This window comes from Crocuta crocuta, unplaced genomic scaffold, assembly GCF_008692635.1.
Source record: "Crocuta crocuta isolate KB4526 unplaced genomic scaffold, BGI_CrCroc_1.0 scaffold152, whole genome shotgun sequence".
Taxonomy (NCBI): Eukaryota; Metazoa; Chordata; class Mammalia; order Carnivora; family Hyaenidae; genus Crocuta; species Crocuta crocuta.
Window position 1 is genome coordinate 3,480,165 of NW_027528798.1, and position 26,655 is coordinate 3,506,819.

General features: G+C 52.9%; 1 protein-coding gene and 1 long non-coding RNA gene across 3 annotated transcripts in view; one reads left to right on the plus strand and one right to left on the minus strand.

Annotated features, from left to right (window-relative positions):
• The window catches only part of LOC144224513 (uncharacterized), a 173,496-nt gene that overhangs the window by 131,541 nt on the left and 15,300 nt on the right, over positions 1–26,655 (minus strand). The window lies entirely within an intron of this gene.
• The window catches only part of CDH5 (cadherin 5), a 36,821-nt gene continuing 19,677 nt past the window's right edge, over positions 9,512–26,655 (plus strand). Inside the window, exons 1-2 of one of the 2 annotated variants that reach the window (XM_077755515.1) lie at positions 9,512–9,685; positions 21,662–21,863. In XM_077755515.1, the coding sequence (XP_077611641.1) occupies positions 21,681–21,863 (183 nt within the window). In that variant the 5' untranslated portion in view covers positions 9,512–9,685; positions 21,662–21,680. Of the gene's footprint in view, positions 9,686–21,319; positions 21,338–21,661; positions 21,864–26,655 lie in introns of those variants that run through there. The other variant, XM_077755516.1, reaches the window with a different exon arrangement.

Below are 26,655 nucleotides of genomic sequence, written 5' to 3' on the forward strand. Positions count from 1 at the left end.
TGGTATGTCTTCCCCCCCACATCGAACTTAGAAAACAAAAAACAAACCAAAAAAAAAAGTCTCCCCAGATACATGCAGTGGGGGCAGGGACACCCCTTTAGGGCAGTAGTTCTCTAAGCTTGAGCACATCAAAATCACTTGAAGCTCTTAAATAACAGACTGGTGGCCCCGCCCAAGTTTCTGATTTAGCAGGTGTAGGTTAGGGCCCAAGACTTGGCTGATGTGGCTGGTCAGAGCCACCCTTTGAGAGCCACAGTCACGGCAGGAGAAAGTGAGACAATGCAGATACAGCACTGAGCCCTGCACCTGGCACAAAGCAAGCCTTCCAGGAATGTCGGTTTACTCTTTGCCTTAACCCCCGTTGTATTTCCAATGCTCTATGTGGGTCACCTGGGCACCCACCTAAGCCCAGCTTTAACGCCAGACACCCTGCCATCTACTAGCTACGTGCCTCAATTTCACATCTGTAAAACAGGAGTGAAAACTTCTTGCCAGGATGTGATGTGAGGAAATAATGCATGTAAAGTACCTGACACAGGATAGGTCTCAAGAAGTGGTAGCTAATCTTCACGACCATGGATTAGGGAATAGTTTCTTCAGTTTGATACCACAGGTACAAAAGACAAAAGAAAAAATGTATATAAACTGTACTTCATTAAAACAAAAAGCGTTTGTATTTCAAAAGACACAACTGAGAAGGTAACAACAACTCAGAGAATAGGAGGAAATATTTGCAAGCCATATGTTTGCTAAGGGACTTACTTCTGGACATAGAAAAAATTTCAATACAACAACAAAAAAAGACAAATAACCCAATTAAAAATGGGCAAGTGGGGCACCTGGGTGGCTCAGTTGGTTGAGCATCCAGCATTGGCTCTGGTCATGGTCTCACGGTTCATGGGTTCGAGCCCCACATCAGGCTCTGTGCTGACAGCTCAGAGCCTGAAGCCTGTCTTCGGATTCTGTGTCTCCCTCTCTCTCTAACCCTCCCCTGCTCACGTTGTCTCTCTACTTCTCCCCAAAAAAAATAAATAAATAAAATGGGCAAGTGATTTGAACAGATATTCTCCTTAAAAAAAAGATACACAAGCAGAAGTAAGTACGAAAAGATGCTTAACAGCATTAGGCATTTGGGAAATGCGAATTAAAACCACGCTGAGATAGCACTTCACACCCACCAGGATGGCTCTCATCAAAAAGACAGATATGAATAAGTGCTGGTGAGGGTGTGGGAGAAACCAGAGACCCTATATATTTCTGGTTCCAAGTGTAAAGCAGAAATGCCTTGAAGATTAAATTTAGAGGTTATCATATGACCCCAGCAATCCTACTCCCAAATATATGCTCCAAGAGAATTAAAAACATCTTCACACAGAAACCTGTACACAAGTGTTCACAGCAGTCTTATTCATAACAGCCAAAAAGGGGCACCAACCCAGATGTCTGCCAACTGATGAAAGAATAAACAGACATGGCCTAACCACACATGAGAATGTGATTCAGCCATGAAAAGAAATGCCAGTTCTGATACATATTCCAACATGAATAAACCTTGAAAACACTGTGCTAAGTGAAAGAAGCCAGTCACAAAAGGTTACATGTTGTATGATCCCATGTGTATGAAATGTCAAGAGGCAAAACCACAGAGACAGAAAAGTAAATGAGTGGTTGCTGGAGGCTGTAGGCAAGGGGAATGGGGAGTCTTTGCTAATGGGTACCGGGTTCCTTCTGGGGTGGTGCAAATGTTCTAAAATTAGATGGTAGTGACTGATGTACAACTCTGTGAATATACAAAAAAGACCAAAAAAAAAAAAAAACCCACTGAACTGTTTACAGTTCAATTTACAAGGTAAGCTTTATGATCTATCAACTGTATCTAAATAAAGCTCTTATTTTTAAAAGGAAAGTATCTATGGGTGCCTGGGCAGTTCGGTCGGTTGATCATCCAACTCTGGATTTCAGCTCAGGTCATGATCTCAGGGTTGTGGGATCAAGCCCCACATTGAGATCCTCACTGAACATAGAGGCTACTTAAGATTCTGTCTGTCTCCCACTGCCCCCTCCCCCATTCATGCATTTGTACACTCTCTCTCTCCCTCTAAAATAAAAAACAAAAATAAAAGAGAAGTATCTATATTCTTTACTGTTATTGTTTGTCATTGAAAGAATGGCATTTGGATTGAATTTCAGCGAGTTGGAGGTCCTGGAGGTTTTTGGGGAGGTGGAATCCAGGCAGTGGAGATGTGTGAAAAAGCCCTGTGGCTCAACAGCGCACTGTGCTTGTAGGGAGCTGAGCCCTCCAGCATGGCTGGAGTGAAGGAGTAGGGAGTGTGGCTGCGGGGGCAACAGGGTATTGAATTCTAGGCCCAGGAGCTTGGACTTTATCCCAAGGAGTAAAAGATGGTGGCTGTCACATAGGAACTGGCACCAAATAGCAGACCAATGGGAACAGAGGGGGAATGGGGTGGGACAGGGTGAGCAAGGGTCACAGTAAGGGTCCAAGATATGAAGGCATTTCAGGGCTAGTCTGTGGGGCAGGAGTAGGGACAAGCCATCCCCCCTCAAGCCTTCTTCGTCCCCAGGACTCCAGACACTGCCCCCCACACACACACACACACAAAACCCCACTGCCCTGACCCGAGTCCTCTCTCACCCTGGCCAACAACCACCATATGTTTCCTGCAAGTGACCCCAGCCAGGACTCAGAAATGGAAGGAAACCTTCCCAGAAGCACAACCAGTCCTGAGGGAGCTGCTCTCAGGATGATCCCTCGGCCCAAGGCAGCGGCAGAGGAACCCCAGTGGCAGCCACAGTCTCAGACACCAGGAGGTGCAAAAGCAGCCCAAGGCTTTGAATAGCCGTCCCCATAGACAAAAGGCCCCCAGCTTCCTCCTTTCCATAGGTCTGGCCGCCCCCTGCCCTCCAGGAGGCCCAGTTCCAGAGTGCCAAAGCCCCATCCTGCCCCTTCCGCACCACCAGGCTTGTGAGCACAGTAGGTAAACAGAGGCAACAGGTCAGAGACACCCTGTGAGTACAAGCTTCAGCACAGGGGCTGGGGAGGATTTCTTCTAGCTGGTTAGAGTCTCTCTTGCTTCCCTCCTGGGTCTCAGCAGCATGACAGGTGGGTGAAGTTAGGGCATCTCCAAGATCTCTGCCAGCCTGAGAGATCAGTCCCATGCAATCCGCCCTGAGACCTCCCTAGCAGCCTCCTTCCCCAGGACTGGCTGGACTCAGGCCATAGGGGACAGGGAGGGCAGCAGAGGGCATTGTGTGCTGAGAGGTCTGGAGGTGGCCTAAAGAAGGGATGGACTCGCACAGGCAGGAAGCGGACGTCCAGGTCGGCCAGGTGACAGCTCCACTGCCACACTGCCGTGCCGAGCACCGGGGCCAGAGCCCAGTGGGCCCATCAAGAGGCAGGACTGACCTGCCCCTGACCCACCTTCCTGCCCCACAGATGGCAAAGACTCTGACCCATTGTTCTCTAAGACACTTTGACGGAGGACACAAGGAATGTGCGGCCTGGAGACAGGAAGTCCTGGCTTTCAAGGGGCCAGTCCTCTGCCAGACTCAGGCCTTCCCCCCAGACCGAGAAGCAGGGGCTTTAGTCTCCTTCTGCCCCAGCTCGCTGGGCCACCTTGGGGCAAGGCTTTGACTACTCTGGCCTCTGCAGGAGATAAGGGTGCAGAAGGAGTGGCCAGTGGGGTGACAAGGCAGATGATTCCAGATGATGGAGGAGGAAGGTGCTGCCCCAAGGCCTGACCCTCCCTTGGGCAGCTGTACGCACTCCCGCGCCCATACACACATACACGTGGCACTTTACATGCCCTATGCGTGCTCTTATGCATACCCATGGAGCCACACAACTGCCCAGCAAATGCTGTGCGCGTGTGGTGCCCCTGCCCACACGCTCATATGTGTCCTCTTCACACACGCACATGTGCCCCGCTATCAACCTCTGTGGACATCACTGTCATGACTAACGTTTATCAAGCACTTACTGATGTCAGGACTGTTCCACACGCTTTACCTGAACCTTTTCAATCACTCCTTCCACCAACCCTATGAGGAAGGCAGGCAATCACTCTCATTTTACAGAAGGGGAAGCTAAGGCATCAAAAGCTGTATGGCCCGTCCAGGGCATAACGACTGGCACCCTTCTGAACTCTCACCGGCTGCTCCTGGGTCCCCTCAGCCCCACAGCACTGGAGCGTGGCTTCCTACCAGCCTCCCCCGGATGTTGTGGGAGAAAAGTGAGAAACATCTGGGAAAGTGCTCTGCGGATAAGGTATTGTTCTCATTGTCGGGAATTCAGTTCCTGCTCAGCCAGTCCTTTCCTGGCTGAGGAGAGGCCTCAGCCCGGCACCAGCGATGGCACCTGCATGGCAATGGTGGCTTGAGGTTCCCCAGCCTGAGGCCTCTCCCTGGCCTGACCGTGGGATGCCAGCCTGGACTAGACAGTTCTCCTAAAACTCACGGCTCCGCAGGCCCCTGCCAAGCGGGAGGCCCAGATGTGCCCCTGCCTGAGCTCCCCAGTGAGGCATAAGCAGCTCCACCACCAGCCTCATCCAGCTTGTCCCCAAGTCCCCCTCACAGAACTTCAAGGCTTCTCCGTGGGATGGCTTCTTGCCAAGTAGCGTCCATGCCTTTGACCTCACCATCCCCTCTGCCTGGCCAGTCCTTCCTCCTGCTCCACAGCTGGGGAACTCTTACCCATCCTTTCAACATCTTGGCGACCCCCATAATCCAGCAGCCCCTCGGGGCCACCTCCAGGCCCCCCAGGCATGGGGCACACACCTCTGTCCCTTCCCTGGCCCCACCCAGTGCAGCTCACACTAACCTGACACACTAAGGGCAGGGACCCAGCCTGGGTCACCTCTGCATCCTCCATGCGGAGCACAAAGCTAGGCAAAGACTGGACACCATTGACAGCGTATTTTAACAACAGATGAACATAGAACATTGTTACACAATACAATTCATCAGGAGTAGGATGGTATAAAGTGAGCACTAGACGGGGAACCAGAAGAAAAACACTGGAATACTGGCTCTGCTATTCCAGAGCTGTGTGACCATGGGCAAGTTTCTCAGCCTCTCTGAGCCTTGGCTCCTTCATAAGAAGAATGGGTATATGAACAGTATTGATACCTCTCAGGGCTATAGTGTGGAATCATTACACAAGAAAAGAAGGGAGGGGCCGTATAGGTTTTGGAACGGAACAAGTCGGGGGCAGGTGGAGTGCAAGGTTCCCAGGGGGCATGACGCTTCCCAGAATGGGAATCTAGGCAGGCTGGATGGAGGGCCAGTACGTCTGAGAAGGGTCTGGGCAGGCAGAGGTAGGAAGCAAAGAGCATCCCCGGAGGCAGTGGCTGGAGCAGCTTGGCCTGAGATCAGAGGGAGGGTGCTGGGCAAGGCTAATACGCTCACGGGAGCCTTGGTGTGAGCCAGGCGCTGCCAATGCTGGGCTACGTACCTAATGCTGCAGAATGGGCAGAGCCATACCCCTCACAGGGCCTCTGGGAGTACTGAAAAGAAAGCACAGAGCCTGGAACAGAGATGGCACATAACGTGCTGAGCTCACGGCAGTGTCGATGACCACAACAGCTCCACCCCGACTCGGAGTCTATTGCGAGCTGGCCTCTTTTCTTCCCTGGGTCCCCACCCTGAGCCAGACACACTGCTGGGCGCCTAGCAGTACTGAGAGATGGGTGGATGGATTGAGTCAGTGCCTCTTTGAAGGCTTCAAGAAAAGGCCCCACCGTGTGCCGTGATACACCACACAACACAGGTATATACCCAGCCCCACGCCTTGTGTCTGCCTCAACATGTCAGTGGTTGTTGACCCATTCAGTCCCTCACTCACGCATTCTTTCATTCAATGAGCCCCGCTCTGTGCCCCCATGAGCATCCAAAGGTGAACCCAGCCCTGCCCCTGCCCTGGGAAGCCTGTGGAACCCAGCTGAGGGAAAGACCCCTCTCCCGCTCCTCTCCCCATCTGAGTCCCCATTGCCTACCCCACACTGACCCCCATTCCAGTTCCCCCAAAGACTGTCCACCCTCACTCCCACCACAGCCAGCAAGCCTTCCCCAAATCCTTGCTGGACAAGAGGGTTCTTCCTTTGCCATAACTCAGCGGCCTAGCCCACGAAGCCCTCCGTGCTCACAGCTCATAGGCCATGTTGCACAGGGGTCCAGCGGCAGCCTGTGAGCCCAACACACTCAACTGCCCCCTCTGGCCACCGCCACCCCCACCCAGGACAAGTCTGACCCCCAGGTGCCCACACTCGTCAGCAGCTGTCGTGTCTGGAGCAATTATCTGGAGAAGAAAGGAAGGAAATGCGAACTATTTCAGCAGCCAGTTAGAATCCGCGGAGTACATTCCAGGAGCTTCCTCACAGGAGAATTTTAACTTTATCCCCCACCTACATGTTCTGTGACACTGTGTGCATGTTCACGGCTTCCTGCAAGGGCTTTGCACATGGTCCCAGGCCACTCGGTACAGTGGTGAAGAGCCCCGTGCACCCACGCAATCCTTGTGGAAGCCACAGATCTGGCCCACGGTAGGCTGACTGCCGTGCTAATGAGCCCGAGGTTGAGACTACATGCACATAGCACTCATCCTGTGCCAGGAGCCCACCACGGACAGACACACAAAGGAGATGCGATCTCAGCCCTGGGCGTAAGGAGACCAGATGAGCAGATGAGCGAGGTGGTGGGCTGTGAGGTCTTGCAGGATGCCTCAGGAGCCCAGAGGGGAGAGTGGAAGGGCAGAGAGACAGAGCAAGGGAGGTGAGGTTGCAGTGAGAAGGTGCTGAGAGAGGCTCTGCAGGCAAGCCAGGAGGCAGAGAGAAGGCAACCCAGGAAGGGGAGAGCACAGGCAAAGACTTGAAGGTGAGAGGCTGCCTGGCTTCCCTGCCCAGTGCCTGGGCCTCCAGCACCATGGCAAGAAGGGGCAGCACTCTTGTTGCTGAGCCACCACAGTGTGCCAGACACAGTGGGGCAGGGAAGCCTTCGGGGGGCGGGGGGGAGTTGGGAGAGCAGCAAGGACATGACCTCTGGAAACAGAGGCCCTGGGTCAGAATTTCCATTCCACCACTGACAAGCTCTGATCTTGGAAACCATGTAATTCCCAGCCTCCATTTCCCCATCCACACAATGGGGATGGTGATAATCCTTGTCCCTCACGGTTGCTCTGAGGACTGAAAGAGGAGTCCCTGGAGAGAGAGCTCAGGGTACCAAGGACACACACATGGTGCCTCCCAAACCTGAGCACCCAGAGAGCTGCAAATGCATCATAGGCCTCAGGACTCCGCTAAGAGCCATTCTGACTCCATCAGTCTCATGTGAGGCCCAGGAATCTGCATTTGCAACAAGCACTCCCCAGGTGGCTGGGAGGCAGGTGGCCTGACAACTACACTGTAAGAAATGCCTGCTCAGTAAAATGCTTGTCACTACAGTCATTTATTCCTGCCCTCTTACTTGATCCCTGGACAGCCCTTGAAAGTGTAGACTGGCAACCCATTTCACAGGTAAGGAAAGAGGCTCAGAGAGGCATGTCAGCCACCCCAGGTCACACAGCCAGTGAGAGGCCAGGGTAGGATCTGAACCAGGTCTGCTAACACCCAAGTCTGAACGTCTCCAAAAAGAGCATCATAAGGCCGAGTCCCCAGCCAGCTTTGGTCCTGGCAGAGGCTAACTGGGTGTCCCCAGGCCTCAGTGCCACACTCCCCAGCCCACCCCACCGTCCCAATGATCGCTTCCTTCTCCACTGCTAATCAGGTCTCGCAGAGCATCCCGTTTCCTTCCGGCCCACCGGCTGCCTCCTCCGCTCCTGATGGCACTTCCTGGCCTTGTTCCCAGTGCCTCTTGTACCTCCAGACAGGCTGGGGCAGGGGCTGGGTGGCTCCTCTGCAGGGTGCCCACCGCCCTGACCCAGGGCCCAGGCCTGGATGGCCATCCTCTTGTTTACAGATGACAAGAACAGCAGGCTTCAGGGCAGAGTCAACTTCCCCACGCACTGGGACTACAAAGGGAATGAGCAGACGGTGCCAGCACAGACCCTGTCCCCATCTGCCACCAATGCCAAGTCTGAAACCCCACGGGAAGCGAGGCCAGGCCCAGCCCGGCCCCACGGGCACACACACCACGGCGCAGGCAGTGGGTGCAGGCTGCAGTGTGGGGCCGGGAGCATCGGGCTGAGGCAGCAGTGACAGCGTGCTGGCCTGGGGCCACATCCACCCTCCGGCTGGGGAAGACAGAGTTAAGCCTGTCAGGGAAGAAAACAAGAAAATGCTGCGCCTTTGTTTATTCATTCCACCGAAAGCGATGGAATGTGCTGGATCCTGTGCAGAGGCCCACCTCAGGACCGGCCTCCCTCCACAGGTCGCTCTTCTTCCAGCACCATCTAGAAGTCCCCTCCACACAAACAGCTTTACACACACACACACACACAATCTCCCTCCCATTTCTTGCTCCCGTCCACTGTGAGGCTGTGATCACACACCTCTCCCCTTCTTCATCCCCCTTCACCAGCCCCTCTAATCTGCCTTGTCTCCTTCAGTTCCATTTAACCTGCTCTGCCCACAGCTGTCTGTGACTTCCAGCTTCCAAATCCGCCCTCCTCTTACCCGGCTTTCCCTCTTCCCGCCAGGCTCTCCTAGAAGATGCCAGAGGCCTCCCTCCCTGTACGTTCATCCACTCCCACAGCCTCAGGGAAATAAGCCATAAATAAGCTCAGGGCTTCCAAACCTCATCTCTAAGCCACCTGTATGCACCCATCTCCAAATGCCCACCTGGCATCGCCACCAGGGTGTCCAAAAGCCATTGCAAACTCAGCACACCCGAAAGAGACAGATCTTTATCTCACCTTCCCAAAAATTATTCTTCCACCCTATTCCCCATCTCCATACCCGTGTCCGCAGACTTACTGAGTGCTCTGAGCAACACACTCTCCCCCTCAGGTCTGTGTCTGCCCAGCCCTGTGAAGGAACACATTTGGGACTCCCCAGCCACTCAACCATGAGAAAACAGGAGCAACCATTCAGAGGACAGATACCCACACTGCCCCGGGAGATTCCCAGTCAGTTGGGCTCATTAGGGCCGCAGTATGTTCAGTTTATAAAAGCTCCTCCTAGGACTCTCAAGGTTCACAGAATCGGTGCCCCTCCCACCCCCAGCTGTTTGGTCCTGATGGACTGGATCCCACCTCCAGTTTCATTTTGACTCTTGCTGGTCTCAACACCCATTTGAGTTTGAGGCTCTGATTATCCCCATTTACAGATGAGGAAACTGAGCATCCAGGTGGGGGAGGGGGGTTTGTCTGGCTCCAGGCCACATGAGAAGCAGAGCTGAGGCCTGGGACTGGGAAATGAGTTGAGCGTCCCAGGTCCAGTCCACGCCTAGGCCTCGGTGAGGACGGCCTGACTGGGCTGAGGCAGCCGCCCACCACGGAGCCTGCCTATCTGCAGCCAGCCCAGCCCTCACAAAGGAACAATAACAGGAAACCATCCCAGGGGGAAGTGGGCCAGGGCCAGCTGGAAAACCTGAAGGGGCGGCAGTCAGGCCTCCTTCATCGGCTGGGTGTGGCTCCCCTCGAGAGCTATCCGCTGAGCTCCACAGAGCTCCACAGCAGCTCAGCCCCACACGGACAGGCGGACGGAACCAAGACACCTTTCAGCCCGTGAGCACGGTGAGTGAGGAATCCCCACACCCTACTCCACCCCAGACATGTCTCCAAGTGCCCAAGGTGAGAGGGCGCTTGGCTGTCCCAACTGTAGAGCGGTCATTGTTGGGGTCCCAGGGAAGAGCCGTTCCTTGAGGACAGACCGAGTCTCCCCCCAGCTCAGAGCAGTGAGCCAGTGGTGGTGTCGTGGGCACAATTGAGAATTCTCCGTACTTGGCAGGGGAAGTTCTTTCACAGGCAGACCCTCCAACTCCATGAGCCTTGAAGGCCCACTGGCTTCCATCTGCGCCATGTTTCAGAGAGCACAGGGGTCTGAGCTGCCAGCACACCAGAGGCACAAGACTGGCCCCCAGGCCTAGTCTCCCTTTGGGTGGCCCTCCCCCATGGGAGAGGATCTTCCAAAGCCTCACATCATCCCTGCTGCCAAAGTTCTATTATGGCATTGGGAGAGGAGCCTGGAAGGGGGGCTCTGAGCGCAGCCCCTCTCTGTCAGCCAGTGCCCTCACCTTTAGAATAGGCAAGCTGACTTAGCTCTGGGCACCTGAGGCCCTGCCTACAGATCCCACCCCTCCCTGCCCCAGACACTGCAGGGACCAGGTACAAGCCATGGGAGCTGTAGCTGGGAAAGTGGCCCACCCTTTCTCCCCAGACACCCCAAGTTTGGGACCCCACAGCCCTCATATTTTAGGGAAGTTCCCCCAAAAAGAATTGAACACAAGCACTTTAGGGTGAGATACCCAGCTCTATCACTCCTTCCCATGTTACTCTGCAAAATTTACTCAGCGCCTCCAAACCTCCATGTTCTCCAAACCTGTGTGTGACTCGTGCAAGCCGCTGAGGGAACTGCAGGTGGTAAGGATAAAAGATTCTTCTTTTTTATGTTTATTTTTATTTTCAGAGAGAGAGAGATAGAGAGAGTGAGTGTGTGACTGGGGGAGAGAGAAAGAGAGGGAGAGGGAGAATCCCAAGCAGGCTCTGTGCTGACATGGGGCTCAGTCCCACCAACCATGGGATCATGACCTGAGCCGAGATCAAGAGTCAGATGCTCAAGCGAATGAGCCACTCAGGCTGATGGAGTTCTTGATTCCACTACTGCCAACAAAAGAGTTAGATGAGTCCTTTCTCTGTTCCTCAGGGGGTGCAACTTAGATGGGTGAGACTGGGCAGAGGAAGAGCGGGAGGGAGATGAGAAGCAGGATCTGAACCCCAAAGCCCAGGCTCTTTCCAGCACCATGTCTCCGCTTTCCCATCTGTACAACAGAGAAAACGGTCTTCTCATAGACTACTGAAGAAGGCAATGTACACACCCCAGACTGGCACCAGGAATGGCACAGGGGAGGGGCACCTTTAAGAAATCACAGCCGAATTTGCCCGCCACACCAGAGCTGTGACTGTCATAAAGGTTTTGACCCCTGAGGTCAGCCAGTCCATGGCAAGTGGGAGCAAGGAGGGCGCAGGTGAGAGGACATCGACTCAGCAACGCCTCTGGCAATCACGCTGGGCCCCGGGCTCACCCCCACCCGCGGATGATGCTGCTGTGTGAAGGGGGCAGAGAGGATCCCCATGACGTGAAGGGCATGCCGGGGGAGGCAGGAAGCCTAGGCAGCTTGGAGGATTTAGGGAGTCTGGCTGGCCACAGGGTTTTTCAGAGCAGGCAGTGCCAGGAGGGCTAGTGACACTGACGGCCATGAATGACAGAACCAGGAGCTCTGGTGCCCCATTAGGTGATAGGGAGCAGCAGAGTCCTGCCACCTCTGGGGCCCAGCCCAGAGGGCAGCAGGTGGCCTCCAAGGGGCCCAGGAGCTGCTGAGCCCCCAGGCGGCCCTGCCAATGCCCACTGCCTGTCGTAAGGCAATAGGGAAAGCGAGCACTGGCCTCGCAGGGGTTAAGGTGGCCACACTGCCGTCTCAACCTGACCAATTGTGCTGCTAAACAAGGGCCGGACATGAGGGCAGGAAACCAGAGGGGCCACACTTATTTTCCTCCAAAGTTGGCTGACTCACAGTTCTGCTACTGCCTCGGGGACAAGAGGTGAACACAACAGCCATTCACTCTGGAAAAATCTCAGGCCCCTCCCCCATGGGGATCCAAACCTGCTACTTCCGGTCCCTCTCTGCACCCCCTTGGCATCCTTGAAGCTACTAAAAGAATTCCCATTTGGCAGAGGAGACCACAGATGCTGAGAGAGACCAAGCATCCAGTCCCAGGCTACATAGCAAGCATGAGATGGAAGCAAAATATGAGTGAGGCCAGCCCCTTCTGACCCTACAGCCCCACCACGTTCCACAGTGAAGCTTGGAAAGGGGAAAAGTTAAGGAGGATTGAACCTGAGAGTTGAAGCCACAGAAGCAGGTACAAGGACAAGCTAGGAACCCAATGATCCTGGGAGAAATGTTCTAGGAGACAGGTCCTGCCCTGAGGAGTTTGGCTTCTGGCTAGAGATACTAAAAAGCCCATCCTAACACAAGCCCAAGAAGATACTGGGTGGAAAAATCCCTGAAGCCTTCCTGGAAGAAGAGCATGAGTCCCAGAGGATACTGAGAAGTATCTCTGGGCTTCAGTCTTCTAATCTCTCTAGGGCAGGGGATGGACCAAATGGTCCATAAACTCATTCAGGGACTCCAGATTGTCTTGGGACACAGTAACAATCAGATCCTGGCAGGAAGGGAAAGCAGGGACCCCAGGGGCAGGCAGGCAGTGAATGAGATTTCCTTCTGCAGAACAGAGGGGTATAGGGGGCGGGCCTAAAGCAGAAAGAGGAAATGCAGTCAGGTGTTAGTTGGCCAGTCAAGCCCACAGCCACCAGGCTGGAGTGGGTGGGGACCTGAGGGTCAAGACACCTGCATACTTACTGAGCACCTACTGCATACCAGGCTTCTCACCCATGATCTCATTTAAACCTCCTGACCCAGGAGGCAGCTATTGTTGCCTCTGTTATAGATGAAGGAGCTGGGGCTCAGAGAGGGCAAGGAATGGGCCTGAGGCCACACAGCTTTTGAGAAGCTGGGCCAGTACAAACAGGCAGCTGTGTGGGGCTCATTCTGTTGCTCCCTTTGACTGCCTCAGAGCCCCAGTTAAAGTCAGGAATCCCAGAGAATGCTGGAAAAGTCTCCCTGGTGTAGGGAAGGGGTGTTCTATCCTTGAAGCTTGGAGCTGACCCATTAGAAGATGGGGGGATAAACTGGATGACCCTAGAACCCAGAAACCCAGCAGGAAACTGTTTCAAATCACAAACTAGGTTTGGCGAATTGCTAGTGTCTACTTGAAAGATTGCCATCAGGATTCAGGGGCTGAGTTCAAGTTCAGTGGGAATGAATACTCTGGGAATACAGTGGGAATGTGATACTGTGATCAGTGAAGTCTGCCACGGGTATGGTAAGGGGTGAATGGCAAATGATAAGCTCTGTCTTGCTAGCTGTACATAAGAGGGTCCCCTGCACAGTGACAGGTATGTGTTCACTGGAGACCCGTAAGAAGGATAATCTTGTCCTCAGAGAATCAAAATCCTACTGGTGGTATGTCTCATGTGATGGGCCATTATCAATGCTATTTAGGGACAGGGAGGAGATTCTTTTGAGCTATACCAACAATTGCACCTGCTCTGACCCCCCCAAAGGTGTTGTCCACAAATATGCAAATTTGTTTTAAATCCTGTAAGTGAGGAGAGAAGCAGAGACAAGACCAGAACTGGAGACTGAGGCAGGCTGACAAGCAGCAGTGGGGACACTGACACCTCCAGTCCAGGGCTTTGGTTCAGGAAGCTGGATGCTGGGATGAATTGGAGCCCTAGGCCCAGAAACTGCCTGGTCAGAGACTCTCAGGGCCGGGAGACAGGGGCTGTGCTCTGAGCAGGAGTCAATCAGAAGATCTCATCGAGGAGGCAGCCCAGGGTTTGAAAAGAAGTAGAGCATTCACCCAGGGGACATAGCAAGGAAGGGCAACCCATGCAGAGGGAACAGCCTGTACAAAAAGCCTGCTGGAGATAGGAAGAGCAATGTGCCTCCTCAGGGCTGGAAGGGGCAGGGAGATGGGGGAGAGGAAATCCAGAAGAGTGGGCAGGGGACATGCCATGCTGGGCCTTGAACACAGGCTTGGGAGCTAGGCATCACGCTGCAGGGATGGGGAGCCAGGGAAGAGTGGTCAGCAGGGGAGCAGCATGGTCACCTCGAAGGGGAGCAGAGACAGGGAAGCTGTTGGCAGGACCCCAAGGGAAGGGGATCAGGTCTGGGACCCATGGGAGCAGGTCCCTAGGCTGAATTGGGCCACAAACCAGGAGAAAGCCCCAAGAGGCCAGCTCATAGCTGCCTAATCCTGCCCGCAACACACCCCATGCCCAAGGCTGGCAGGGCCTCACCCTTCATCCGCCCAGTGTCCGTAGCTGCCAAGGCCCAGCTGTAAATGCTGGGGACCAGGCAGACAATGTGGGGGGTCCCTGAAGGAGTCTGTTCTGGACTGAGGCTCAAGGAGGTGGGGTGGGAGGGCAAAGGAAGGAGCCACCCACAGCCACACAAGGAATAGGGGGCTCGAGCACTTGCCCTTCCCACAGGCACAGCTCTCACATGTTCTGGGCCTTCCTCCCAAAGTCCAGCCCCTGATCCCTGACCCCGTGCCTCTGGGCTAGAGTCCAGAGCCTGTAGGAGGTTGGGCTGGAACTGACCGTCCTGTCCACCCTCTGAGGTTTTGCCTGGGGCTGGACTCAGCTGCCAGACCTTGTCCCAGATGATGGGGGGGGGAGGGGCAGGTACTGGGTACTGCACGGGCGCAGAGGGGCCGCTCCGCATGGCAGAGACTCTTCAGAGTTGGCATGGGCAGATGAGTGGGGACAGGGTGCGTAGGTATGTGGACACAGGTGAGGGTGTCCATGAGGCGTGAGGATGTCATGGGTATATCCCTGACTTGCAAGCTTCCTCTACCCCACTCCAAAGGGCTTCCAGCCTGCCTGATTACCCCTTCAAGCCCAGACTCAGCCCCAGAAGCCTCCAGCTAGAGCAGGGCTCTGGTCAGGTCAAGGAGCAGGGGCCTGCCAGTGGCTGGGGGCAGGATGAGCCCAGGGACACCTGCCAGGCTGCCTCATTGAGGGGCTCCCAGCTAGATCCAGGCTTCCTAGGATCTATTTCCAGCCCCTCCCCTCCTCTGTTTCCCTCTGTGTCACCCTAGCCCTTTTCAAAATCACAGAGCTGAGCGGACTTCACCAGCCCCTTCAAGACCAAATCCCAGCAACAGATGAGGCCCACAAACAGAAAGGGAGGGACCTAAGGGATGTTTGCCAAATGTCTCACAGCAGCTCAGAGAGAGGCAGGACTTACTCTTGGACTGAGACCCTCAGCCCAGTATGGACCCAGTTTCCTGCTCTTCTCCACCAGCACACCTCACAATTTTAAACTGCATAATTTTTTTATCAAGCACTTAGTATCCTCTCCTATGGGAATACAGCCTGTGTTTGCTCCCCACATGTAGTTCAGTGCCTGGCACACAGTAGGCATACAATAAATGTTTGTTGTGTGGCTATGTAAGCCCAGGGCTCTATAGAAAGCTTCAGAGAAGTGGTGACATGTGACTAAATCAAGGCAGAGGAGAGAGAATGTGAAGTGCAGAGGCTGGGAGGGTGTGACCAGGCCTGGTGGGTATTTGTTTTTGTTTTTGTTTTTTTATATTTATTTATTTTTGAAAGAGAGTGAGGGAGGGGCAGAGGGGGGTGGACAGAGGATCTGAAGTGGGCTCTGAGGTAACAGCAGCGAGCTGGATGTGGGGCGAACCACATGACCATGACCTGGTTAAAGTTGGACGCTCAACCACCTGAGCCACCCAGGTACCCCAAGCCTGGTGGGTGTTGATGTCCTACAGGCTGGGGCTGCTACTAGAAGCTCACCAAACACCCTCAGGATCCAGACAGGTAATAAGAGGAGCAGACAGAGGCACAGGCCCTCACACGTGGCTCAACAACCTTCAGAGCCACCCCTCAGTCCTCAGACTCAGTCCAGGCACCAAGTGGTCTGGCATCAGTGGTCCCACCACTGTGGACACAGAGCTGGAGCTGAGAGCTCTCTGAGGCCCCAACCTCCCATCCGGGCATCAGTGAGCCCGGCTGTCCCCCAGGTTCTCCGAGGCTCCTATGCCCCTTCTCCTGGGTTCCATGCCTGCTCACCTTGAACCACACACTCTGTCCTCTCAGTCTGGGCCTCTAAGACCTTCCCAGACAAACTGAGGGTCCAGAGGGCCCACTCTTATCCAGGAGTGCATGAAGCTGCCCTCCAAAGCCTCTAGAGAAGCTCCAGGGATGGGGCGCGGTCACAAAGCCTGGATGACAAGGACACGGGCAGGCCCCTGGCCTCTGTGTGCCCACCACACACATCTGAGCTGCTGAGCAGATCCCCTTTCCCCCAAGGCTATTGTCAGACAAGTTCCTGGGGCTGTTCAGCTGGGAGTTTCTGAGCACGCAAATCACTTCCAAAATCCGCAGGCCCCAAATCCACCTGGCAGCGTTCCAACCACTCCAAAAACTCAGTGAAGGTAAAGGGCTTGTAGGGAGGTAAAGGGCTGAAATGAGGCTGACCCCAGCTGTGGCTCTGACCACACCGCCAGAGGTGCAGCCAAGGGAAATTCTGTTTCCAGCTCTGGGCACAGCAAATCCTGCCAGCTGACTTCCTCTCCATCAGCAGTGGGAAGAGAAACAACTGGCTGACAAAACCTTTCTTCTCAGCCCCCATTCTGAGGGCCAAATTTCTAAGACAAAATGCAAAAGACATAAACAAATGTGGCTTTTCAGTTGGAAAAGTCCCTCGGGTCCCTCTCAGTTTGAGTATAGAAGGAACCCAAGATTCAGAAAAAGAGCTGGGTGAGGGTTCTAGATCTATCAGTTGCTTGTGTCTGTGCCTCAGTTTCTCCCTCTGTGAAATGGGGGTGATAATTCCTATAGCCTGGGGATAACATGAAAACCAAGCATGGAGAATAGTATTTTATTATCATGCATGTGAATGTCCCCACAGAGACAGAGAGGGGGAGGCACGGTGGGGAAAAGCAGTGTTTGGGGTGAAAGGCCACCGAAGTTCTAATACTGGCTCTATCTCTTGCCGCTACATGACCTGGGATGACACACTCCACCTCTCTGAGCCTCACCTGGAGAGTGGGATTACTGCCAACTACCTTGCAGTTTGCACGGTTTAAGTGAGATAACGTGCCACTGAGGAGGTACTCTGGATGTCAGCCGCCCTCCACCGCCCCAGACAGGAAGGAGCTATCTTGAGAGGGTACTCTGGGGTCATACTTGGGGACAGAGGTGGGATGATATGATCCTCATCTCCCAAAGGCCCCATCTCCAAAGTCCTTCCCCCTCACTAACTGCTCACTGTTACACACAAGTCCCTCCCCAACGCAAGTGACACACCAGTGATGTGGGGTGACTGTGGGAGTCAGTGCCAATCCTGTGTGCCAAGGGACCTCTCTAGGGCTCAGAGCAGGGCCTCCACTGAACACAGACTAGAATCCAAGGGACTTTTCTGCACGTTCAGAGAACACTGTGTGTGTGGAGCCAGGCAAAGCCCAGCAAGGGGTTAATGCCCCCTGTGAGCCATGGGGCCAAAGCCAATGACTGGTGGCCTCTGATTTCTTTAAGTCCAGTGTGGTTATCCATTTGGATGATGGCAGCTGTCAGGCATGAGACCACTGGCCCGTCCAAGCATGGCCAGAAAAGAGAAAGCCACATTCATTGTATCAGACAGGGTCCCAGTGGGAAAAAGAAGTTACCCGGGGTGGGGGTCAATGCAGGGACTTTATGAAGGAAATACTTACAGAGCTGTGAGCTTGGTTAAGGGAGCAAACAGGTGGGGCACCTGGGTGGCTCAGCTGGTTAAGCCTCTGACTTCTGCTCAGGTCATGATCTCATGGTTCGTGGGTTCAAGCCCCATGTTGGGCTCTGTGCTGACTGCCAGCTCAGAGCCTGGAGCCTGTTTCAGATTCTGTGTATCCTTCTCCCTCTGACCCTCCCCTGTTCATGCTGTCTCTCTCTCTCTTAGAAATAAATAAAACATTTAAAAAAAATTTTTTTAAAAAGGGAGCAAACAGGCTGTTGAAGCCTATGGCAAACATGCAGGGGGCATGGATCTGACAGGGCAGGGACCTGCAAACCCCCGCCCAATTACTGGGTTGAAAGAATAAGAACAGTAAATTGACTACTCAGGAAGCAGAACCCAAGGGTCAGGGAAGATTCGTCCACGTTTGGTTTCACTGTTAGCTACCTTTTGCAAATACTTTTGAAGTTGGGCCTGAAAACAATCCTGAGAGGTAGATGCTAGTGTTCCCGTGGTACAGATAGTGAAACCCAGCCTCAGAGAGGTGACGTGCTCTGTGCACAGTCACGCAGCCGCGGAGCAGTGCAACCAAGGTGCTGCAAAGCCACAGAGCCTGCAAACACCACCGTCACCCTATGGTGACACCGCGTGAGCCTGGAGAGGAAAGCTCCATGGAGGGATGAGACTGGCTTTAGGCACAGAGAAGACACAGATGGGGCGAGATAGAATGTCCTCCAGGAAGGGGAGGCGGTGTGATCTGAGACTGGAGTGGGGCCTGGGCGTGAGCACCAGGGCCAGTCCCATGGCAATGGAGGATGCAGGGGAGGCCCTGCTCAGCTCAGACTGGGGGTCCGCCCAGGGCTCCTTTCCATCTCTCCCTGCCCCAGACCCTGCCCCAGCAAGTCCCAGTGAGTCTACCCCAGAAGCATACTGCAGGGCCCTCCCCTCCTCACCCCGACCTGGGTGACACTGACCACCACTCCCGGGCCTCCCATCTCCCAGCCTATCTCCTCGCTGCAGGGAAGGCCTCTGCAAATCAGACAACGTCCGTCTCTCGCCCCAGGCTGCCCTACAAGGCCTCACACAACCCCACAGTAGCCATTCCAACGGCTAAGCCAGCAAACCGCCCAAACACGGTGACTCAAAACAACACAAACTTATTTCCTTTTCATCTTGTAGTTCGGGGGATCTGAGGCCTGACATGGGTTTCAGCAGGCTAAGATCAGGGCTGCATTCCTCTGGAAATCTAGGGGAGAGTCTGTTTCCTTGCCTTTTCTGGCTTTCAGAAGCCACCCATATTCCCTGGCCTGCAGCCCCATATCACAACCATTTCTGTCTCCACTCTCACATCTCCTTTTTCCTGATTCCGACCCTCTTGCCTTCATCTTTTAAAGACAGTGTGATTATATTACACATAATATGGTCCACATAATCCAGGACCATCTCCCTATCTCAAGATCCTTAACTCTATTTTCTAAAAGTCCTTTTGCCATAAAGAGTAACATATTCACACATTCCAGGGATTCAGACATGGACATCTTTAGAGGCGGGGAGGCATCAGTCAGCCTACCACACTGACCTGGTCACCTCTTCCTGTCCCCCACCCCCTACTGCTCATTTCTACCTGACGTGGGAGTACACCAATCATTTTTCTACCCCAGGGCCTTTGCACATGCTGGTCCTTCTGCCTGGAATGCCCTTCTTTCCCCCTGGTGTTTCTAGGACTAACACTCAGATGCTGGTTGAAGTGTCATATCTCTGAGAGGCCTCTCTGACCTCATAGTCCCAGTCAGCCAACCCCTCCCTCTGTTGCACCCCCCCCAATGTATCACTAGATTCTATTTTCCCAATTCACCTATTTTTCTGGTGTTCCCACTACAGCATGCACTCTCTGAGGACAGGCGCCATGTGCCTGTTAGCTCAGTGCATGGGCTCTCTCACCCCATCTTGCCAAAAAGCCTGAGGACTCTCTCTCCCTATTCTTGGTTTCACGTCTGTTCGAATTACTTTTTCATTTTTGAGTCACTTCTCACTTGACAGGAAGAAAGAACCAAGATTCGCAGTTCTTTTGTAGGCAAAGAAGGAAATGACCCACGAGTCCTGGGCCCAGCGAGGCTGGGGCAGAGGCATGCCGGCCAACTCCCCTGAGTCAGGACCAGCTTCCTGGCTGGGATGTCCAACCTCCCCAAGCCTTTGTTCACTGCCTTCCTCCTGCCTGGAATGGCAACCCTCTCTACCTCCTACGTCAAAGGACACCAAGCCTCCTCCAGTTCTACCACCTCACAACTGAGGAAACTGAGACCCAGAGCCTCTCCCCAGGCACATGGCATGTGCATTGTGAGGACTCCTCCAGAGCCCTGTACTACCCAACCCTGGGAGCCCACTTCCTCCTGGCCAGCAGCAGGGCCCATAGGGCGGGGATCTCAAATACTACGATCAGCAGACCCAGAGGCCAGGCTAGCCCAGAGCAGACACCCTGGGCCCTCTCTGAGGACAGCCCGGCGCCAGCGTCTCAGAGGAAATGTTACTGGAGTTTAGAGACCTCCTGTAATGTGCAGAATCCAGGCTCTCCCACGGGCCAAGGTGGGGGATGAGCAGGGCAGTAGCCTCTGACACAGCATCTACTGGGCCTGGTCTCTCTCTAGGCAGGAGCCCTGGTTCCCATTCCCACCTACCTGCCTTTTGCCCCTGAACTACTCCAGGAGCCACAGATCAGTGACACAGGGACCCAGCATGAGTTGGCTGATAGGGTCAGGATTGAGAGGGCACAGGGAAAGCCAGGGTCAGAGCCTCCACCCACCATGGAGCAGTGGGGAAAATCTCTCTTTCTGGAATTCAGATTGAAGCCAGCCCCTCATTTCTAGATGACCCAAGTTCCCGGTCCAGGCTGATCCCTGTCCCAAGAGCTCCCTTTCAGGGCAAGCAAGCACACTGGACCTGGTGCGTGATGCCTGCTTTTATGTTCTTCTGTCTCCATCTTGATTGAAATTCTTTTTTTTTTTTTTTTTAACATTTATTTATTTTTGAGAGAGAGAGAGACAGAGGGTCGGGGGTGGGGGTGGGAGGGGAGAGGCAGAGAGAGAGGGAGATACAGAACCCCAAGCAGGCTCCACGCTCTGAACTGTCAGCACAGAGCCTGACACAGGGCTCAAACCCACGAACGGCGAGATCATGACCTGAGCTGAAGTTGGATGCTTAACCGACTGAGCCACTCAGGCATCCCCATCTTGAAATTCTTAATGCTCTTTGAACACAGGGCCCCACGTTTCCATTTTGCACTGGGTCCCACCAATTATGAAGCCAGTCCAATGAGACCAGCCTCTGAATCCTCCACCCTCCCCCACCCCTGCTCTTGTGATAGTTCCTCAGCTGATCACCAACTCTGAGCTCTGGGCCTGGTGAGGTCCTGACCCTCTGGGTTAGGACATTTAGGTTTCCCAAGCGCTTTCTGACGACAGCATCAAAGCAACTTGCCCCAGGGGCTCTCATGCTGGCCGGGGGGGCATATTTGTTCAGAGGCATCTTTAAGTCCCGCCCCACAGCAGCTGCGAGGACAAAAGAGACCAGTGGGAAAAAACGTGAACTCTGGGGCCAGGCAGACCTGGTTCAAGTCTGGATCTGCCAGCCCCTGCGTAGGTGATCTCAGGAATGTTAACTAAACCCTTCTGTTCCTCGGCTTATCAGTAAAATGAGCATTATAATTATATCCATCTGGAGGGTTACTACAAAAATTAAATGAGATAACACACGTAAAATGTTTGGAACAGTGTCATGCTTGTCATACGTACTTGATAAGTGATAGCTGTTGAGGTCAGACACTAAGGCTCCATTCCCAGCCCCACCACTTGCTCCAATGTGAACCTAGCCTCCTGTGTGTAACATGGGGATAACTGGGGTCCCCCTTGCGCAGGGCTTTGGGAGCTACCATCAGCATCACCCTCTCTTCTAGAAAACCTTCCCTGTAGGGAGCCCTCCTCGGGGTTTCGACACCAGCAGACCTGACCCTTCAGGAGGCGTTTCTGTGTCTGCCTTCCTCTTCCAGACCGAAGCGACCTGGGGGCAGGAACAGTGTCTGGTTCTGCTGGTATCAGCAGAGAGGGAAGGATGACAGAAGGAAGTTCAGTCATCCCTGGGAACTGCTCACACTCAGGGTGGTGACCAACATGCCCTGATGGTGTCCCCTCTCTGTGCCCAGACTGGTGCCTCTCAGGAAGATGCAGATGCTCACGGTGCTGCTGGCCTCGGCAGGCATGTGCCTGGGCCTGCTGGCGGCAACCTCGGAAGGTGCTAACCCTGCCCAACCGGCTGCCCACCGGCGCCAGAAGAGGGACTGGATTTGGAACCAGATGCACATCGATGAAGAGAAAAACACCTCGCTCCCCCATTATGTGGGCAAGGTAAGGCTCAGCTCCAGAGCAGAAGTGGCGTCAGCAGTGACGGTGGTGGTAGAGCTGGTGGCAGGTATTGTGGCGGGTGTAGGGGCGGGGACGATGGCTGTGAGGGGAATGTGGCAGAGCTGGTAGAGGTGGCAGAGGCAGTGGCAGCGGTCGTGGTCACAATGATGAAGGGAAAGGCTGTGATAGTGACAGTAAAGGAACAGGTGACGGGGCCGTGGTAGTGATGACAGTAGCGGTCATGACGATGAAGACAATAATGGCAGCAAAGGTGAAGAGGAAGGTGCTGGTGGAATGCTCTGCTTCATTTTCTCCCGGACCTCAGTCTGTGGACTAAATATCACCAGGGGAAGGGCCAGCCTGCACACAGCGGGCCGGCCTGGCCTGAGGGTTCAGGGCTTAGGGCAGAACCAGCCAAGACTGCCATTAAATTCTCCCATCCAAGAAATCCGGGGGCCTTGAGCAGCCTCTGTGCTGGTGACAGAATTCATCATCCAGGCCACAGGATGCCAACCCTGGTCCAGGCTTCTAACCTGAAAAACCCCTTTCTCTCCGACTATCCCTCCCTGGTTCCCTGTCACCCCACACAACTCCTCATATTCTAGGACACCCATAATATGGTGCCTGACCCAACCCTGCCCTCCAAGGCAGCGCCTAAGGCCCTAACCCTTACTTCCTCCCCCTTTAAAACCTGTTCATCTCCAGCCACTGTCTTAGGGCCTGGAGCTAATCTGAGTGACCAGGGAACTGGTCTTCACTGTGTCAAAGTATTAGTGACATCAAATCCATCCATTCTAACTCAAACCAATGGCTCTAGTGGTGGAATTCCACACTCGATGGCAGATAGTTGCCCCAGGTATTTTGAGAGTTTTCGTGTGGAGAAAAATTTCTTACAGGTATATAAAATCTCAACTTGTCAGTTTCTTGGAATCTAAACATGATCAACTAAAGAGAAAAACAGATCAATGTGCCAGTAAGAGGAAGTATGGGGTCAAGCATAACAACAGTGGGCAAAAATAGATACAGTGCCTACCTTTATGAAGCTTGTGGTCTAAAATCGGAACTGGCAGAACCATCACGGCCTGGTTTTGTAAAGTCTCACTGGAAGAGAGGCAAGGCCATGCACAACAAATGGCCATGGCTGCTCTGATGGCAGAGGTGAAGAGTTGCGACAAACACCACATGACCAACAGAGCTGGAGGTATTTACTTCCTGGCCCTTTACAGAAATGGTTTGCCCGTGCTAGTCCATAGGGACAACACAGATCAGATAAAGAACCCCGCAAAAAGCAGGCATGGAGGATCCCTCTGGTCACAGAGAAACAGGCTGGAAATACCCTTTGATGGGGGAGGGTACAGCTGGGCCTTGGCACCACAAAAGCCACAGAGGGGCCAGCTGCAGAATCTCCACTCACAGCCTGCCCACAACCAGCTCACTGTGCCCCCAGGCTCCTCTGGCTCCCTAGAATGGCTGGGAATTCTAAATGCCTCAGTACGACCACTCAGAGAGAAAGATGTTTGACCAGGGTCACACAGCAGGACCCAGACAGAGCCCGAGGAGAACCTAGCCTTAGAAAACCATAGGGTTCCTGACTCCCAACACAAATGTGAACTCTGTGTCACAGAGGAAAATGTCATCAATCCACCTACATCTTTCCCAATGGGATAACTGTGCCATGAATCAGCCACTGATGAGAACGGCCGGCCCCGAGAAAAATCTGCAGGGTGAGTCAGGAAGAGTCAGCAGAAAGCAGAGGCCACCTGCATCATACGCAGCTCTGACACAGAAACCTTCAGAAGGCTCTCCCAAGGGTCTTCAAGCAGCAGGAAGAACGTCAGGCCTGCCATCAACTGCCAACAGCGTTTGATGCACCTGGCATGGGGCCAGAGGACAGAGGAGCCACACACAGTCCCCACCCAGGGAAAGAACAGGGTGCCTGGGAGAGCCAAGAACAGGGTTCCAAGGATCACCTCCTGGCTCCTCCTGGCTCCCAAAGACGTAATCTGAAGGAAGGAAATCCCTGTTTATCAAGGCCACAGTCCGGAGGCCTTGTTTACAGACTGGGTAGACAATGGGAGTGAGCCTTGCAGCCTTTTGAATCTACAAATATGGGTCAGCATGGCTTTCGGCATTAAGACTTTATGACCAAATATAGTGATAATTAAAAAAAAAAAAAAAAAAGACTGCTCCCAGAAACCCATAATCTCAGTCTGATCATGAGAAAAATATCAGACAAATTGCAGTAAAGAGCATCCTACAAAATACCTGACCAGTACTCCTCAAAATGGCCAAGGTCATCAAAAACATTGAAATTGAGAAACTGTCACAACCAAGAGGAGCCCAAAGAAACGTGGTGACAAGACGTAATGTGGTGTCCTGGCCGGGCTCCTAGAGCAGAAGAAGGAAATGAAGCAAACACTGAGGACACTGGTATGAGCTGTGGCCCCCAGTGACTACTAACGTATCAGTGTTGGTCCACTACTTACAATAAAGGCACCATACTAACACAATATTAACATAAGATGTTGATGATAGTGGAAACTGGAAGCAGGATATCTGAGAACTTTCTGTACTATCTTCTCAATTTTTCCATAAATCTGAAACTGTTCAAAAAAATTATAGTTGGAGGGAAGGAGCTTATACTCAAATGGAATCTTATGCAGAATTCCAAAAAAATAGATCAAAGCTCCACTGGTCCCCATCACTACCCTTGCCCGTGTGGGTCCTAATGCACCCACCCAGAACCAAGTTTGGAGCTACCATCTAACCCTGAGCAACTCACAAAGAGTCCCAGACTGTCCCTTCTCCTTAAACCCCCACTGTTCCCCCACACCGCAGGTTGCAGAGCTTGGGTATTTGCTTCTTGCCTCCTGACCCGCTGTTCATCATACGTCCTGGCCCCTGGGTCCTGGGAACTCCTCATGAAACCACCTGACCCCTGCACATGACAGCCTTGCTCCACTCAAGGCAGAGGGTCCTCACTCCTTGTCTCCACTTCCTCACCTTGCAGCCTCTTCTCCAAGCTCTGGCCTCTGGCTTCTCACCCTACCAGCCCCGGCCCTGATGCTGCTCCCACCAATCCAATGTCTGCACTACTGCTACACCCTAGGGATGCTTTCCAGACTCATGGGATTTTTTAATGTTTTATTTATCCTTTTAATAAATTTATTGTCAAATTGGTTTCCATACAACACCCAGTGCTCATCCCAACAAGTGCCCTCCTCAATGCCCATCACTCAGTTTCCCCCTCCCCCACTCCCCATCAACCCTCAGTGAAACAATCAACAAAACTAAAAGGCAACCGACAGAATGGGAAAAAATATTTGCAAATGACATATCGGATAAAGGGCGAGTATTCAAAATCTATTTATTTATTTTTGAGAGAGTGAGCAGGGGAGGGGCAGGGAGAGGGGGAAACACAGAATCCCAAGCAGGCTCCTCACTGTCAGCACAGAGCTCAATGAGGGGCTCAAATCTACAAACCATGAGATCATGAGTTGAAATCAAGAGTCGGACACTGAGCCACCCAGGTGCCCCAAGAGTCACGGGATTTGACCACACCCTTCTTGCTGCTCCCTCTCCTGTCTTGAGATACACTCTCTCTTGATTCTCCTCATCAGACACCTTCACTCAAGGCTCTTATCCCTGGACCCTTAAATACTGCCCATCCTAAGAGTCTGAGCCCCTGGGGCTTTGACCCAGGCCCTGATAGCAAGAATAGGGTCTGGGCTACCTCTGTGTTTTCAGCGTGCTGCTTGACACCTTAAAGGCGTCCAACTTATACACTTTTAATTGAATTGCAGTACATTTTTTGAACATTCTAATCATCTGTGAGAGTATCACTCCATGAAATACAATTCTCTGATGTTCTGAAGAGTCTCTGTTTCTATAAATGAAATGTTCAGCCACTTCTAACCTAATATCTTTTATCACATGGATCTATCGTAACAGTCTGTGCAAGTTGCTTTACACACATTAGTTTCCAAATCTTTTTCTAAATCTTGTTCCTTAGGGCACTAATAGTATGTGTTACAAAGAAAAAGGGGTCCATGGTCTAAAAAGAGTGGGAAATCCTAAGTTAAAGCTCATTAGAGTTTTTTTCTACAAGACTGTACATTGTAAATCTCCGAGATGAGAACATTTTACGTGTCATTCCAAAACTAAATTGACCAGGACCACTGGTGTGCTGATATATGTTTGACAAACTGTTCTCCAGGAGAAAAAGTCCTGATTCATAGCATTTGCTCATTTCCATGGTGTAAATACTTCCACCATGTCTGTTTCCAGCTCCCAATGTGATGTCAATGAAGGCAGTTGTGAAAAGATATGTATTAACACAGCACTGTGTGGTATTTCCATCACTCAACACAATAGACATAACCTCAAGAACATAGCAAAATGCAGTTTGGTAATGCGAAAGCAATCAATTTGGGGTATGCTACCTTTGTTTTTAATAGAATTCATGTAATTTATAAGTTCATGTAATTGGATTTTTAATAATGGCTGTGTTTAACAACCAGCTCACAAAATGTTCCTAAAAATGCAAGTTGGCTCTTGAGATCCAGGCCAGTGTAAGCCATCTCCCAGCTCCCTGGGACCCAACTTTTGTGTGGAACAGCCAAAGAGACTAGTGTGTCCTGGAATTCACTTTCTTTTTTTTTTTTAATTTTTTATTTATTCCTAGGAGAGAGAGAGAGAGAGACAGCATGAGCAGGGGAGGGTCAGAGAGAGAGGGAGTCACAGACTCTGAAACAGGCTCCAGGCTCTGAGCTGGCAGTCAGCACAGAGCCTGACG